Genomic DNA, 15126 nt, shown 5'->3' on the forward strand with positions numbered 1-15126 from the left:
TTTTATTTCAGCCACTGCCCTCAAGGGCACAGAGTCATCATGGCACCAGGATGCAGCTTTGTGGTTTGTAGGACAAACCACAAGGATAGAATAGTCAGAGGACAGAGTGTCATAAGAAGTCCTGGCTCATATTACTGTCACGGTGATACAGGGAATGGATCTGGTCACTTATGTCCTCAGTGTGTTCCAGTACAGTACAGTAGGAGCCGAGAATGATAGGTCACCTCCAGCTCAGCCCGAGTCAGCATCAAACATTCAGCTAATTACATCCACATGCACGTCATATTTGTGGAAACCAGCCGCAGACAGAGACTTTCTGTTTCCGGCCGAGGGCGGGATGCAGTGCGGAGGGTTTTAGAATAATCATTTCATGCGGTATATTAACTCTCATCATGCGTGGCGGCATCATGAGCCTGAAAGGAACATGGCATGCGTCCTGCTTCTCTCAGCCGGGAGAGACAGAGCATCTAAAGCCAACCATATCGGAGAAACACACACACACACACACACACACAGTGTACGGGGGCTTAATGCCTCACTGCTGCTCACCAGCCTCTGCTCTCTTTGTTCCCTCAAAATGTGAAATGATATATATATATTTTATCCGTGCAACTGATTTTGCCTGCTCGAGATAGTTTCAAATTTCTATAAACTAGCTATGAGTGAAATATGAATATTTTAAGCAGCTTAGCACTGATTTAAATATATTTACCAGCAGTCTGTTGGCTGTGGGCCAAGACACAGTGTAATGCTCACAAAGCCACTACTGCTAAACTCAATTTAAGAAAGCTGATAATTCAGACTGACAGCACTAAGGCAAATAACGTCATGTAGCTAAAATATTTCATTTTCTCATGCTTTGTGAAAACACCAAGGAGAATAACGCAGATATGCAGAGACATGGAGAGAACATGGCAAAGAAGAAATTAGACAACAAAAACAAACACCAGTGCGGTGACTCACTTCCTGTCCTACACTGTGTGTCTGTGAGGCGTAGGTGATCTGTGCAGGGCAATAGAATTACATGCAGGATTTTTGTTTAAGCTTCTTTGTTTATTAATGTCTTTGTCAGAAAATAACGGGGTGGTGATTGGATTGTTTACTTAATCCTGTGTCAGATATTTTATAGCTACATGAAAACTCAGAAATGCGTTGTTGATGCACGTTAGCAACTGCCTGCTGCCTTATCCCTGAAAGTTTTTACACACTAACAAAATGTCCAAAAGACACAACAGGAGGTTGTAGTTGTAGCAGCAGCAGCAGTGGCCTTCAGTTGTGTGTTTTTCGCTAAATGGTGCAAGACTCTGTAGGTGTGTCCATCACTGACCTCAGTTTGCTTAATGCTATTACCCAGAATCCCTGTAGTGTCGTGTTTTGGACAGCTGACCAACATGGAAGCAAAATGGATGTTTTCTGACAAGAAAGCTGAGATGAGCGGAGATATTTTTCTTTGTTGTTTTGGATCTGAAATTGATGTTCACATTTGTTATGACCTGAAGTGGAGCTGCAGCTCTAAATGAAATTTCTTTTCTTTTGCTCTTATCTTCACACAGGGGCCGTTAACCCACATTCAGTTATATAAAGTTCAGGGCAGAGACTGAGCGGCTATTCATAGTACACAGGGGCCATAATATGTCAAAGGAAAGAGTGTGCATGTGGGGGTTTTCCCTGAGTACTCTGGCTTTCTCCATATACCAAAGACATGCATGTATAGTTAATTATGGTCTAGAACTGGCCATGAATGTGAGCGGTTCTTTGTAAGCCTTGCAAACCACAGGTGACCATAAGATTGATGGATGGATGGATGGATAATACGTCATTTTTTTCTTGTGTGGTTCCTAAGTATCTTGATATTACACTTGCTGTTGATGAAGATTCTCAGTCATGCAGGTCATTCATTATTTATCAGCTTCCACTGATGAAGCTGCTTTGTGAAGCAGTCAAACGTCTTCAAGGAATTTGAACACGTCCAGTTGCCCGTCTTCAAGCTCTTGAATATATTCATGCTGATTTCTGATCTGTTTCTTAGGTGGCAACATAAGTAAAGAGTGCAGAGCCAGTCCTCCCTAATTCTGCTCAGAACAGCTCTGGTCCCCTGTGTGCACTGCTAAGTGCACTTTTGACAAGTACACACTTCGAGGAAGGGCTTAGGACGTAGTGTAGAATTTGGAAAAAGATCTGTCAAGAAAAACAATGGTCTTAATGCTACCGTGATGCTAAAGTTCTGTATAGTGAAAACATGTAGCACACACAATAGGTACATCGATCTGTGCTCTAAATATGTTAGCGATACGCTATGAAGTCACTCACTGATGAACTGTTTGTAGTACATACCACAGGCATGTAAGTGCCAAAACAACACCATCTGCTGCTAACTAAGCACCACTTCCTCTAACAGTGTTCCACAAATCACATCCACAACTTTATGCAACTGCTTCCAAAATCTGTTTATAACAAAGTAAAATAGTAAAACAAGCCCGAGGCATCAGCAGGTGTTAGCTTTATTTTACTTATCACCAATGGTCGGCAGCAAACAGGCACTGCCTTATAAAACATGAACACCGGGTTTAAATAAGGCCTGTAAATGTGCACTCCTCAGTACAGAATCATCATAAAACCGGGAAGAACAAGTGAAGGAGAAGTGATACCATGGTAGAATGTGTGCTCTGCTGGTAAGGGCATAAAAAGAGTCACTGACACATAACATGCTTGAATTACCCTCAATGAAGTATGATACAACGAGCAACTTCTTTCCGTCTCAGCAAACATGCCTCGTGGCTGGAAGCCGGTTCCCAAGGACGATATGATGAGGAATATGCACTTTCTGCCTTCCTTCCGAAGGAATTATTAACATGCATGTCTTTCCTATGCACCACATGCGCCACATAGTGTGCACACTCAGCTGTTAGTCCAGAGATATCGTTAATATTTGAGTGTTTGATTTGCTCCTGTTGCTCCGTTGAGCCTTTCTCTTCCTTCTCTCATTCTCCTCTGGTTTATTTGAATTGGAAAATTACTGTGAATGTGTTCTTATTACCACCGATTTCCAGCTGCATGTATGCTCCATTCCAGACATCTTGGAAGATCTTCTGACCTCCTACTAGGGAAAAAAGGAATGGAGCACTCACACTGTGAATTATCCAGTGTGACCTCACATTATCTTCAAGCACTTTGATACGCTGCAGAATTCTGACTTGAATTAACGACTGCAGGCTGTCGAGTCGCACGAAGCAGTGAAGCAACCACAAACTAGAACATTTCCACCAGCACGCTGCACAGTTGGTTTGAACAGATGTCTTTGGGCTGCACTAAACATGGCTAATCCTGCTGCAGCCTAAAGAGTCTGAAGCACAATGTTCCAAAAGCTCTGATTTCTTTCTCAGCGTGGACACGTGCAGCTGCAGCTTCAGGAGGAGGTCTAGGAGAACATCAGTCTGTCTTTATTTGGGCTGAACTGACTTTAAAAATTGGCATTCATTTTTTTCAATAATTTGGAGATCCTTTCGGATTACTTGCCAGGTTCAGTGACTCTCAACCTTTTTGGTCTGAATGTCTCTGAGATGAGATGGTTTCCTTGATATCTTGATATCTTTCAAGAGGCTTAGGCCCTATGACATGACAGTTTAGTGTGGGACTTTATGGAGATAACATCTGTGACTTTGAGTAAAACAGACTTCCCTCATCCTGTGCTGCACAAAACGCAGACAGACCCCATGTGAACAGGGCTTAAGGAGCTACCTGCAACTCAGAAATGCTGGTGTTTACAGGAAGTATGCATTAGCCAATCCTGAAACCCTGATAGCCCTTGAACATCATAACTTCATCAGATATTGTTATGTATATTAGACACAATGTTCATGTTTAAACTAAAAATCTTACAGCTTGCCCAGTTTAGTGTTTTAACAGCAGACCTGCAGTGGCATTGCTTTACAATCACACAATATCAAAGTAAGGAGAATAACTGAAGTCTTCAGGGATTTAAGAAATGATGCTGGAGCAGCTGTGGAGTCTTGCCCAAAGGCACTCTTGCAGGGTTTTTAAAGAAGGGCACAATAGACTGATCTCATAAGCTGCCCACATTTTTGCTCTCATCACATGCCAGTGCCAATAATTTCTTAAGCGTATCTCAAAGGGTTGCAGCAGCACACACACGCTGTGCTCTAGCTTGCATGCTAAATGTAGAGTTGGTTTTGTTTATTCAGACAAGTCCTCACAGCTGCTTTATCACCCCGCCGTCACTGCAGCGTGACATCCAATGATGGCAGCACATAAAGGTTGCCCCACTGTCCTCATCTCAATGTCAGGAAGCAACCTTTTGTCTTTTGTCCAACATTGTCTGCTGCTAATTGCATAGCAGAGGAATGTATACACACACGTCTTTAAAATATTGTTCTAGAAGTGTTTTTTTTTTGACTGAAAGTCCTCTTCTGGTGGGAGAAGTGCTGATGGCAGAGTATATAAACTACATTTACACTGCAGAGACGCATAATGAACACAAAGGCACTTGAAGGAGAGCAGCAGTCTAAATATATAAAAGCCCTGTGCTCAGCATTATTGGTTCAGTATAGGTGCACATTCTCTCATATTCTGGAAAGTGAGAGCAGATTTCTGTCCCCTCCCATATTAGTCACATTACACTGGCAACAAAATGTGTTCATTTTCAGCTTTTGAAGTTTATATAAAAAAAGGAATGCATTTATTGTACAGAAAAGCTTAAACGTCTCCCATTAATCTGCAGCAGCTAAAGGCTTTATGTCTCCAGTATATTATAGAGTGGAGACTTTTTTCATTTAGTTTGTTGTGTCCTAGTTTAATAACTCAAAAAGTGCAGGTAATTGATTTCTTTTTCTTTTTTTGTTTGAAGGTATCCTCCTTCCTTCTTAACATGCTTCCATCAAATCAGATTAGCTTCCTCTGATTGAGGTCAAATGTAGTTCAACCAGCATGCCTCTAATTGAAATGATAGCTTCAATGCTAGCTCAAGATAACCTTGACTTCTGACACTTAATTCAGCTTGCTAATTCAAGTAGGGAAGATGTAGAGCCGGTAAACAAATTACCGGAAAATCTGCCATTTGAGCATGCAGATGTGACTGAGCCTGCCGTATCAAGTGTTTCTGAATGGAGCTTCATGTTCAGGCAAATTGCTGGGGTAGTTTGAATATGATTGGAGGATGGTAAGATCAGGAACAAAGACAAGGAGGGGGCTCTCTTTACAAAATGTGACAGCCTCCACTTTTAGTGTGCGGAGCTCTTATTGCTACTGGTGATTTTTCAAAATAAAAAAAAATGTGACGGGGAAAAAACATAAAGCATACTGGTGTCAGAAGAGCCTCTTAACCTTAATGTAATTGGGTTCAAAATGAAACTAGACAGTTATCAGACATTGTCAGATATGTCAATGTCAGATAGCACCAGCCAGGTACAGGACCCTAGCCGTCAATTCCATGGTTACCATGGTAACAGAGAGCAAACCAATGATGACTTTTAAAATCGAATCTCATATAAAAGGATTTTTGTGTATATATCTAACCAAACCAGGAAGAGTCTGAGCCAAACGATGGAACCAGACATCCTCTACAGCGGTGATCGTCAACTGGCGGCCCCCGCTGGCGCTTTCCACCCAGCCCTTTGAATATTACTGAATTCAGGGATAGCCTAGTTTAGAGGGGGAACTCCAGGGGATTGAAGCACCAACCTTGCAGTTTGTGATCAAACACCAGCTTATCCTCACTCTGAAATGACATTAAACTGGTGGCTCTAAATTAACACTTTTGTTGTTTCACATCTGGGTTTTGTCTATTGTCAGGCTTATGAGCAAGCAGTGTCCTAAAGATGGTCGATTCCTCTCATGTGTTTTTTATACAGTTCATTTCAGTCTGATAGTCAGGCCCTCCAGGATTTCACAAGCCTTTTTTGAGATTGTTGTGGCGTAAAATGCCTGATTGTGCTTTTTTTTTAATTGCTTGTGGTGAAATTGTGAGGGACAAGAGAATGTTGCTAAAAAATAGTTGTGATTTTACCTTATTTATGCTTCATAATTAGGCAGATTGGCATGCAAGCAAGGAAACACAGCTATCGCTAACGTTTCACATGCCGCATTCCACTTCTCGCGGTCTTTTGCCGTTATTTTTTGGTGGCAAATGTGATACATTTCTATCACACACAACATGTCTGTTGCATACCCTTAGCATAACAAGGAACTAAGGAATTTAGGTTTGGGAAGCTGAAGCAGAAAGGGTTAACAACACGGATTGGTCAAATTGTAGAAGAGTTGTGGTGATTGGTTGAACTTCACTGTCACTCACTGTCTTAGGTGTGCTGAAAAATAAGCACATTCTCCCAAATGCGTTGGCATCCTCTGCCTCTGCTGCGATGTCCCTGCTGGGTTCTGTTTGGTCCCCCTGAGGGTTTTCATCACATTCCCCACTGAATCTTTTAACATGCTGCTTGGATTCATATTATAATCACACTCCAACTGCAGAGCCTTTTCTGCCGAACGCTGTATATAGATGATCCAATCTTCTTTAACATAAGGCTTTCTGACTGGACTGCAATTCATAATCCATAACCTGCTACAGGTTTTTTCTTCTTCTTTTCCTTACATCATGACTATTGATTGTGTTCAAGGTTTCATCTCTTACTTCTCTGGTTGCTTCAGTTGACATGCTCTTCCATACACACCCACAGGGGAAACACTCTGATCCCCCCAAAAAACACTATTTAAACACAAACATGCTTGCATCTCATTTCCATTTATCCACTGCCGAAAAAAATGTATATTTCCAGTATCATATATCCACCGTGGGCTCATTGTTTAAGTGGTGCAACGTTCATGTCATATTGGTTTTTCTGTAAATAAGGTCTGCTGACTGCCAAGTGCAGTTGATGTCACCATCGCGGTGGAAATACAAGGAGGATGCGTTGCGGTGTTTTGCTGGCAGCGCTGTTTCCCCATGTGGCGTCACAAATTCAGGAAGTGTGACAACACAGGCAGTAAACATAATGGGCAATCCAGCAAGTGTGGCAGCCCAAATATTATACACCACAATGATTATTGTCTTATTCTCTTGTTCTGTGTGTGTGTGTGTGTGCCATGCAGAGAGAGACAGAGAGAGGGGGTGCACTTTCAAACTGGATAGCTAAAGAGGGAATAACCGCCGTCGTAAATCAATAATATGGGCTGCAATAAAATGTGAATTTGTGTAAGAGGATAAGAGAGGACAGAACTGATCTTTCTTTCAGCTACTGTACACATGTGACAGGCAGGGTTTGTTTACAGACAGTCCCAGACGGTTGTCAAGGTTCCACTGAATATTCTGAACAATGTGAAATGATGATGGCAAATTAAAACTTGGGTGGAGGTTTGGTTCTATATGTGGCGTCACACACTGTCAGCCAGCAAATGCAATGCAATAAAAGCACTTCAGTTTAAACAACACAATGCGATAGAATGTAACACAAAGGCAAAGGGAGGGTGGATACCGAGCGTAAGTAATTTCTAAAGGCTAATTCAGATCAAGCAGCGACTTCCAGAGCTGAAAAAGAAGCAATGAGGAAACTCTTCCAAAGGGAGCCAGCCCCCAAAGACCTCCATGATAAAATGTCCAACATTACAGCAGAAAGAAACAGGTTAACAGTCTGGTGCAACAACACTTTTGTATGGAAGTGAAGTTTTATGTAACTTAGACGAGGTACCATCTCAGATCTTAGAGTTTTTGGCAAATTCAGTGTAAACATGGCAGCAGTCATAAACCTCATGGCATGACATCATGGACACCCAGTGGCACAGACTACAGACAGAGCTGCAGGTGAGCTGCTATGTAATTAAAAACAACATATCCTTTCCTGTCACCTCAGTTTATATGAGGATGACCACAGTTGGGGGGTTTATGTGGATGTCTTTAGGCCTGGACTGTAAAGGAGTTACACCTCACTTCCTGTAACCATCATGTGACAACGCTAATTAGATCCGGTTTCATGGTGAAGCCTCAAAATTCACCACACTGCCAGAGCCTCATCATTTTCAAGACCATCACCATCTTTGGCTCTTAGCAGAAGGTCAGAGGTCAGGATCAGACATCTGAACCACCTTTGTAAATAACAATTGCTGTGCCAGTTCTGGTCCTGCTTGGTGTGTATAAAGCCTGCAACACTCAGCTTCACCCCCAGTGAGTGTTCTCTGAGTGAAATGTGCTCTCGGGCCCTTTCTCTCCTCTTCCTTCTTCCTCCTCTTTGTCTGTACTGTTGGAAGTGATTCTTCAATCAGACTTTCTCTCCCTCCACCATCTGTCACTGCCAGACTCTGACAGCTTTAGCTTTATTTGCTGTAGACCAAATAGCGTATTTGGGCCATAAAGGAAACCAGCAAATTCTCCCTCCAAATTTGACACCCAGTGGGGGGTTCTACATAATTCTTCGTTATTTATAGCATTTCTTACACTATGACACATTGTTTTTTTTGTGGTGAAAATATGTGACATGTATAGTGCATAGTTAAGAGCTAATACACATTTGCGCTGTCATGTGTGCCTCTTTTAAACTCTGCCTGCAGATACACAAATGATTTAATAATAGTAAACAGAAGGAAATTAGCAAAGCTGACTGTGTTTTTGGAAGTCTATTATAATATGTGTTTTATTTCATATACATAAACCAAATGCAAAACATGATGGCTCCTAAAAGATACATTTATATTAGTTATACTCAAAGGGGAAAATTATATTGTCATTCATTATCAACATTCCGGCATTACATTTAACAAAGTAGTTTGCAGCAGTTAGCATGAAAACAATAGATTGTTAAAGCACTTTAATTCAGCTGCTGAGTGTTTGCATTACTGATTGATTGTCAGTGATCAATTAGTCATTGTATTATGACATTTTATGGACAAACCAGTGGAAAATATGTCCTGAAAATGTTCCTGTGTCCAAATTAACAGCTCCAAACTTCCATTCACTGAGTCATTGTTTCAGCTTCGGAGCAGATAATGAGGATTTAGATGATAACTTTGTCTGCTTCCTCTTTAAAAACTAAAGCTTAAACAAACGATCCTCCCAGTTTGGTGTGGTGTGACCTCATCAGACTCCACTAATGCCTAAAAAATGGAGGTCAAAAAAATGGGTGTCCACATACTTTTGACTGTATTTTGTATGCGATGACAGCATATCTAATCTATTGTTCTATCTATTGTTCTCTGTGAAAATACGTTTTCAGATCAGCCAACACATACCAGTATATCTGTGATAGTGTGATATAAACCAGTCTAATTAGCTCGTATCGTGAAGGGCGCTCTGATTATTATCTCTCTCTCTCTCTCTCTCTCTCTCTCAGTAGCCACACATTGTTGCCAAGCAGCCTGTATTTCTCTGCAAATTTCCTTATTTACGAATCATAAGTGAGGCGCAGGCCAGAGCCTGGAGGATAATGTCAAATTTTCTGTTCAGTTATTGACAGGCAGGATTCACAGGGAGCGAGTTTTTCTAGCTTCGACCTGCAACATTTAACTTGTCTGCCCCATTAGACAGTGACCTTCATAGCAACGCCAGCCAGCGCCAAGTCATCCAATCCAATCTCCACTCTGCAGAGATCACAGAGACATAAAGTGCCTGTATGAATTGATGCATTTATGAATACACAAATGCTGTTTAAAATCGCTTCTTTTGGATGTCAGGAAGTTTTTATGACTCAGTGGCTCTGATTCTGCTTTTGTCTGACTGGAAGTTGGACAACTTTTGTTAATGCTACTTTTCTACAGCCATCCGCTTTCATGGATATAGTCAGCTGTATTCCTGTGAAGTGACCCTCATTGTGACTTCTCCTCCACACAACTAATCCCATTTCGGAACCCCACCTGTCTGTAGTACAGCTCCTCAAACACACGCTGGGATGTTTTTTTAGCAGGTTGGAGTCATGGTGACGGGGCTGGTAGGTCACATGTCACTGCGGTTCAGTCTGCCGCTGCCTCCAGCTGATCTGTATCAAGCTTTATCTTTGGTGGAGCGTGGGAAAATTCACTTATGTGGTTTCCATTATCAGTAGTTGTCAGCATGTCAGGCCCTGTCTCCAACAGACACAATCACATCATCTGAGCTCTGGAGTCTGCTCAGATCGGTCCCTGCTTAGCGGGTTAAATCACAGCTGTGACCATATAAAGGTCGTCTTTAAGAACTCACTGTGGGAATCTGGGCTGATTGATTGTAACAACTTGTAATTGAATTTCTGATTCTTTGCTATCCATCACACTTAAATGAGCTGCATCCTTTGGATGCATCTTATTTTTAAGAAAGGCTTTACAAATAAATGGTCAGAGCAACCTGATGATGGTTATATTTCATTATCATTATGTCTCAGAGCCAAAGCTTCTTGACAATAACAGGAAATCAAACAGTGGACAGTTTGAAGAGACCAGCTCAGCTCCAGTCTTTAGTACTCAAAGGCCACAGATAAGTGGTGCAGGAGTGTATATTTTAAAGAACTAATGCTACAACAAGCTATAAATACTTCACACAAAGTGATAATGACCACCACTAATCAAAGAATGGATGATCTCAAGATAGAGATACAGGACTTGAAAAAATCTTCAGTTCAGTCAGAAGGAGGAGATGGAGTTGAAGGCAAACTACGGTAAAATCTTAACTGAGTGCAATGTCACATGTAAGCTCACTGAATCTCTTTTGATCCTTGTTGCTCTGAATGCATCACATCGCTAAGGCTTAACCTTATTTTGTCCATTAGGGGTACATCTGCATAATGCTAACATGCTATCTGCTACATGCTGTGAGTACTAACAGTAGTCACATTAGTTGTTTAGAGGAGGGTTATGACAGGTATTTCCCCAAAGGTTTGGGATGTGTTTCACTGAGCCCTGAAGGAATACTGAATTCAAATCTTGCTAGCTTTCCAAAATTACAACCCTGTTTTTTTATGTTTTTGTTTTTTTTAGTTTGTTTATTTAGGCTCAATCCACGATCCTGTTTAGATAATGATTTGGGTAAAAACAGATCTTTTTACAGCAATGAAGACATTTTATGAGGCAAAATTGTCCCATCTCTTTCTGTCTCGCCATTTTTGGTTACCATGGTGATGAGTCCCATCCCGAACAACATATTTGACATGCACTGTGCAGATATGACCGCACACTGGTTGTTTCAAAGGCCTTGAAATATCTCTTTATATTCTTTTTTTAATGTGGTTTAAAAGATAAATGTGATAACGTCATCAATGGGCTTTAGATGAAATGAAAAAAATTCTAATCTAAAGGGTGTGTATATGTTTTCTACCTTTATGTTTGTATAACTGCAATACAAGAAAATGGTGAGCTTCTGTAATATTTACATTAAAACACTGCAATCAGTCTTGTCTCAGCACATCACAAGAAGCTAATAAAATTACAGCGAGGATTCATTCCCACAGTAGAATTATCTCCTGAGCCGCTTCTTTTCTGATAAATTTTTCCACAGCTCACACTGAAATCTGTCACATTTCATAGTAAAGCCTCATAAACACACACACACACTGCTGAACAGATCTGTCAGCACACGAGTGGCTGCTATCTGGCAGAGCTGCAATCACAACACGTTGTCCAACAGACACTTTCAGGTTGTAGGTGTTCAGCTGCTCTCGGCAGACACGGGCCTCTTTAGCCAAAGAGCAGGATGGGATGTGATGATATAATAGGATGTAATGGAGCACAGGGTGTTTCCCTGTGAACACCATCTTCTCTGGTGTAAAAGAGGTGATGACGAGGCCACAGGTTGACAGGATTTAACCCCGTCAAATCTATCTGCACATCATCAGTTTGCAGGAATGATTGAAAGAAATGTGGATTTTATTTTCCTCAGAGCAGAGATATCACTATGTTTCTGTACATTTTTTCATGGATAGAATAAATTAAATCTATTTTTTATCGTAAGAAGATTTTGCATTTATCCTTTTTTTCTGCTGTTCACACTGGGTGAAGCACCTTAGTGGCCTTCAGGTAATGCCAGCTGCAAATCCACTAATTATTGTGTATAAACACAACTGTTACAGAAATACATCGTATATATATCAGCTCAATAATGATCAAATGCTGATCAAAAATTTTCATGCAACAAAATACAATATTTAGCATGTTTCTGAATTATGTGGGAGGCGTGAAAATGTATGCATCGGTTTTCTACAGGCACACACACACACACCATCCTGTGCAATATGCAGCAGCATCATGAGCATCCATGCAGACTTTAAGCACACACAAACATGAAATATTAACATCTGAAACTTTCTAAATGGCAACAAGTTACAGACTGAACCTCATTCATTAGATCAGTGTAGTACAGGTCTGTGCCAACTCTAGTCTTACACTCAGAACAACAACTCCAACTGTTTCCCACAAGTGAGGAGAGGGAGGAAAAAGTGAGTCTCCAACAGGTCTGGGGAAGTGGGGATGAAAACTTTCAGCCAAAGAGAAAGAAGAAGTAACTCACCAAATCTCAGGACATGTGGCATCCCATGAGAATATCCCACACAGTGTAATAGCAGCAGTAGAAGCCTGACGGTGCACCTGAATCTCGCCTTAAATATCGGCAGGGAGGTAATCTTCATGGTGCTTGTGTTGTGCACAGGATTTTTAAATCCCTGAATCGGTATATTCCCCGGATTTTTTTTTCTCTTTTTCACCCCTTTAATGTGAATTCAGGCAACTGCAAGATCACGGCATGGTCTTCACCGGCGGGCTGAGCAACGGTTTTCCTACATCCATCTGGCAAAAATCACTGCGTGTCCAGTTCACTGCGCCAAGAAGAAACAGCCCTCGGACTCGGAGGAAGATGATGGTGGAGGTGGTGGCGGCGGTGGCGGGGCATCCATGTTAGGCAGGGCAGGGCTTGAAGAAATCCATTTACTGAAAGACAGAGGCACAGATTGAAGAGGGTGTGAGAGAAAGTGTGTAGGGAGGAGAGAGAGAGACCCAGCGTGACCAAGTGAGAGCGAGAGTGAGTGAAGCGGCGGTGCTCAGCAGCAGCCTCGCCAGCCCGAGCTCCTCCTGCTGCACTGCCGCACAGCATCTGACGTCGAGCCAACACTAGTAGTAGTGCGAGAGCGCACAGGATGGATCAGGCATGTTTCTCGGCTACTGATGGCCACACTTCGCCCTTTGATCTGCAGTCCAAACTGTCATGCCTCCCCCGCCGCCCCGTCTATTTCCCGGTTTTCCGTCAGATATCAGCTCGGTTCGGTTCAGTCTCGGAGCGCCTCCGTGCACAACCGTACAAAAAAATAAGCCAATCTATGAGTTTGAAATGATCTCGTGTGTTTGATCGGAGTCACTCAGGCTTGGACTCGTGTGAGGGCACCGTGAAGCAGACCTGTCAGTGCGCACTCAATATGATGAATAGCCTCTGCTCGCCCCCGCTGCATTTCAGCACGCATGTTTGAATTATTACTTTCTTTTTAATTCATAATTTTACCTTTAAACTCAAACTACATTCTGTCAAACGATTTAATTTTAATTTTTAGTGTCGCCTTTTTAAAGGGAGGCAGAATGTGATATTTTTCCCAAAGACTTGACTCTGGAAAAAAACAAACTAAAAACAATGTGTGCTCATATTATTACATTTTAGGAACATATTTTGCCAAAAGATCAGAGTTTTTAGTCGTTTTTTTTCCTTCATAAACTTCACAACGTAGACAGGATCAGATGAAAGTCACATGGAACAAATAAGGACAATATTATTTACAGGAAACATTGAGCTAATATATCCTTGACGTCTGTAATATCATCTCTGTTCTGTAATATAAGAGTCAATGCAGCCCTTTGACACAGGAGCCTGCTGCACGTTTAGGCCACGGTGAAGGTGAGTTTTTTGCTTTGAATTTTCAGCACCTCGGACAGAGAATCTGTGGCTTTTCAGCACCACGGACAGCTGCTGCTGCGTGTTGTTCAGATACACATACGTGTTTCAGCACCACGGACAGCGGATCCGCGGCGCTGATGTTTCAGCACCACGGACAGAGGCTGAACGGCCTGTTTGGGTCGGTGGTGCCAGCCTCCTCCTCTGCTCCTCTGTCTCTGTTTGGACCGAATCCATGTGATGACAGCTTGTTTTCTTACACCTTCTGTTTATATGTTTGCTCACATATGATCGACAGAAGCTGTGAAAAACCCTCATAGATGCATATAAAAGTAGAACCTGACGAAGTTCTTCTTCTTTCCTTTTTTTAAATGACACCAGCAAATGAATCAAAAATTAATTTCTTCCTTTCTTTTTTAGTTAAGCAGTAAAAATAACTCTAAACTAATAATCACATTTTACGGAGGGCTGGCACAGCTGTGTGCACACAATCATCTGGATGGTTTTTTTTTTTAATTCACCTCCAGATTAACAAATGGCCCTTTGTGCGTTTCACGCGGCTGCAGGGAGCCCCTCCACTGAGCGCGGCTGCGTGATGATAAAGTTGATTTAAAGCTAATGCGCTCATCAGCTGTGAGATTTAAATGCGCGGCGCGTGTCCGCGAGTTTCCATCCAAGCCCCCGTGAAGTGGAGATGTTATCTACGGATCATTCATAAAGCGCATCGCGGCGAAGGCATTTAATGACCCTTCCAATAACGCCTTTCAACCCCACAACAATGACAGGCATCAGGCCAAAGAGGAGCACGAGGAGGGGGAGGAAGAGGAGGAGGAGGAGGAGGAGGAACACAAAAAGGTGACACGCGTCTCCAGATAGAGGTCGGGCAAAGACACGGGAGGTCACGTCTCTCCAGGGTTTATTAAACACAATGAAGTCTGAGACATTCAAATCAGTGCTCGCGTCCCGAAGCGCGCGGATCAAAAGCAGCATTAAACTGAACAGATGAACTTCAAACCTGAGAGAGGTGAGAAGCCGGCGAACGGAAACAAAAACCTTCTACCTGAGTCTCATCCGAAGACATGACCTGTTCCTGAAAGACGAGGCGCAGCGGGAAAATGAGAGAGAAGACTTTAAACATGCAAATACATGTAAACTTTGTAGGAATTTCTCCTCACCTTAGACGGAGCTGGAGCCGGGAACAGTCAGCACAAAGAAGTTGATTTGTTTCTATTGAGGAGCCGAGTCTCATCCCCCGCACTTGCATCTGGTAGCGCTGCGCTCCGGCCGTAGGG

The 15126-nt window shown here is 42.2% G+C and overlaps 1 protein-coding gene across 3 annotated transcripts in view; it reads right to left on the reverse strand.

Annotated features, from left to right (window-relative positions):
* grik2 (glutamate receptor, ionotropic, kainate 2) overlaps window positions 1-12668 on the reverse strand; it is a 184802-nt gene extending 172134 nt beyond the window's left edge. For all 3 annotated transcript variants that reach the window (XM_028424659.1, XM_028424660.1, XM_028424661.1), the window contains exon 1: window positions 12470-12668. In XM_028424659.1, coding sequence (XP_028280460.1) covers window positions 12470-12587 — 118 coding nt within the window. In that variant the 5' untranslated portion in view covers window positions 12588-12668. The remainder of the gene's footprint in view (window positions 1-12469) is intronic.
* Window positions 12669-15126: the final 2458 nt, after the last annotated feature.

The sequence above is a fragment of the Parambassis ranga genome, chromosome 16 (assembly GCF_900634625.1).
Source record: "Parambassis ranga chromosome 16, fParRan2.1, whole genome shotgun sequence".
In the NCBI taxonomy this organism is placed as follows: Eukaryota; Metazoa; Chordata; class Actinopteri; family Ambassidae; genus Parambassis; species Parambassis ranga.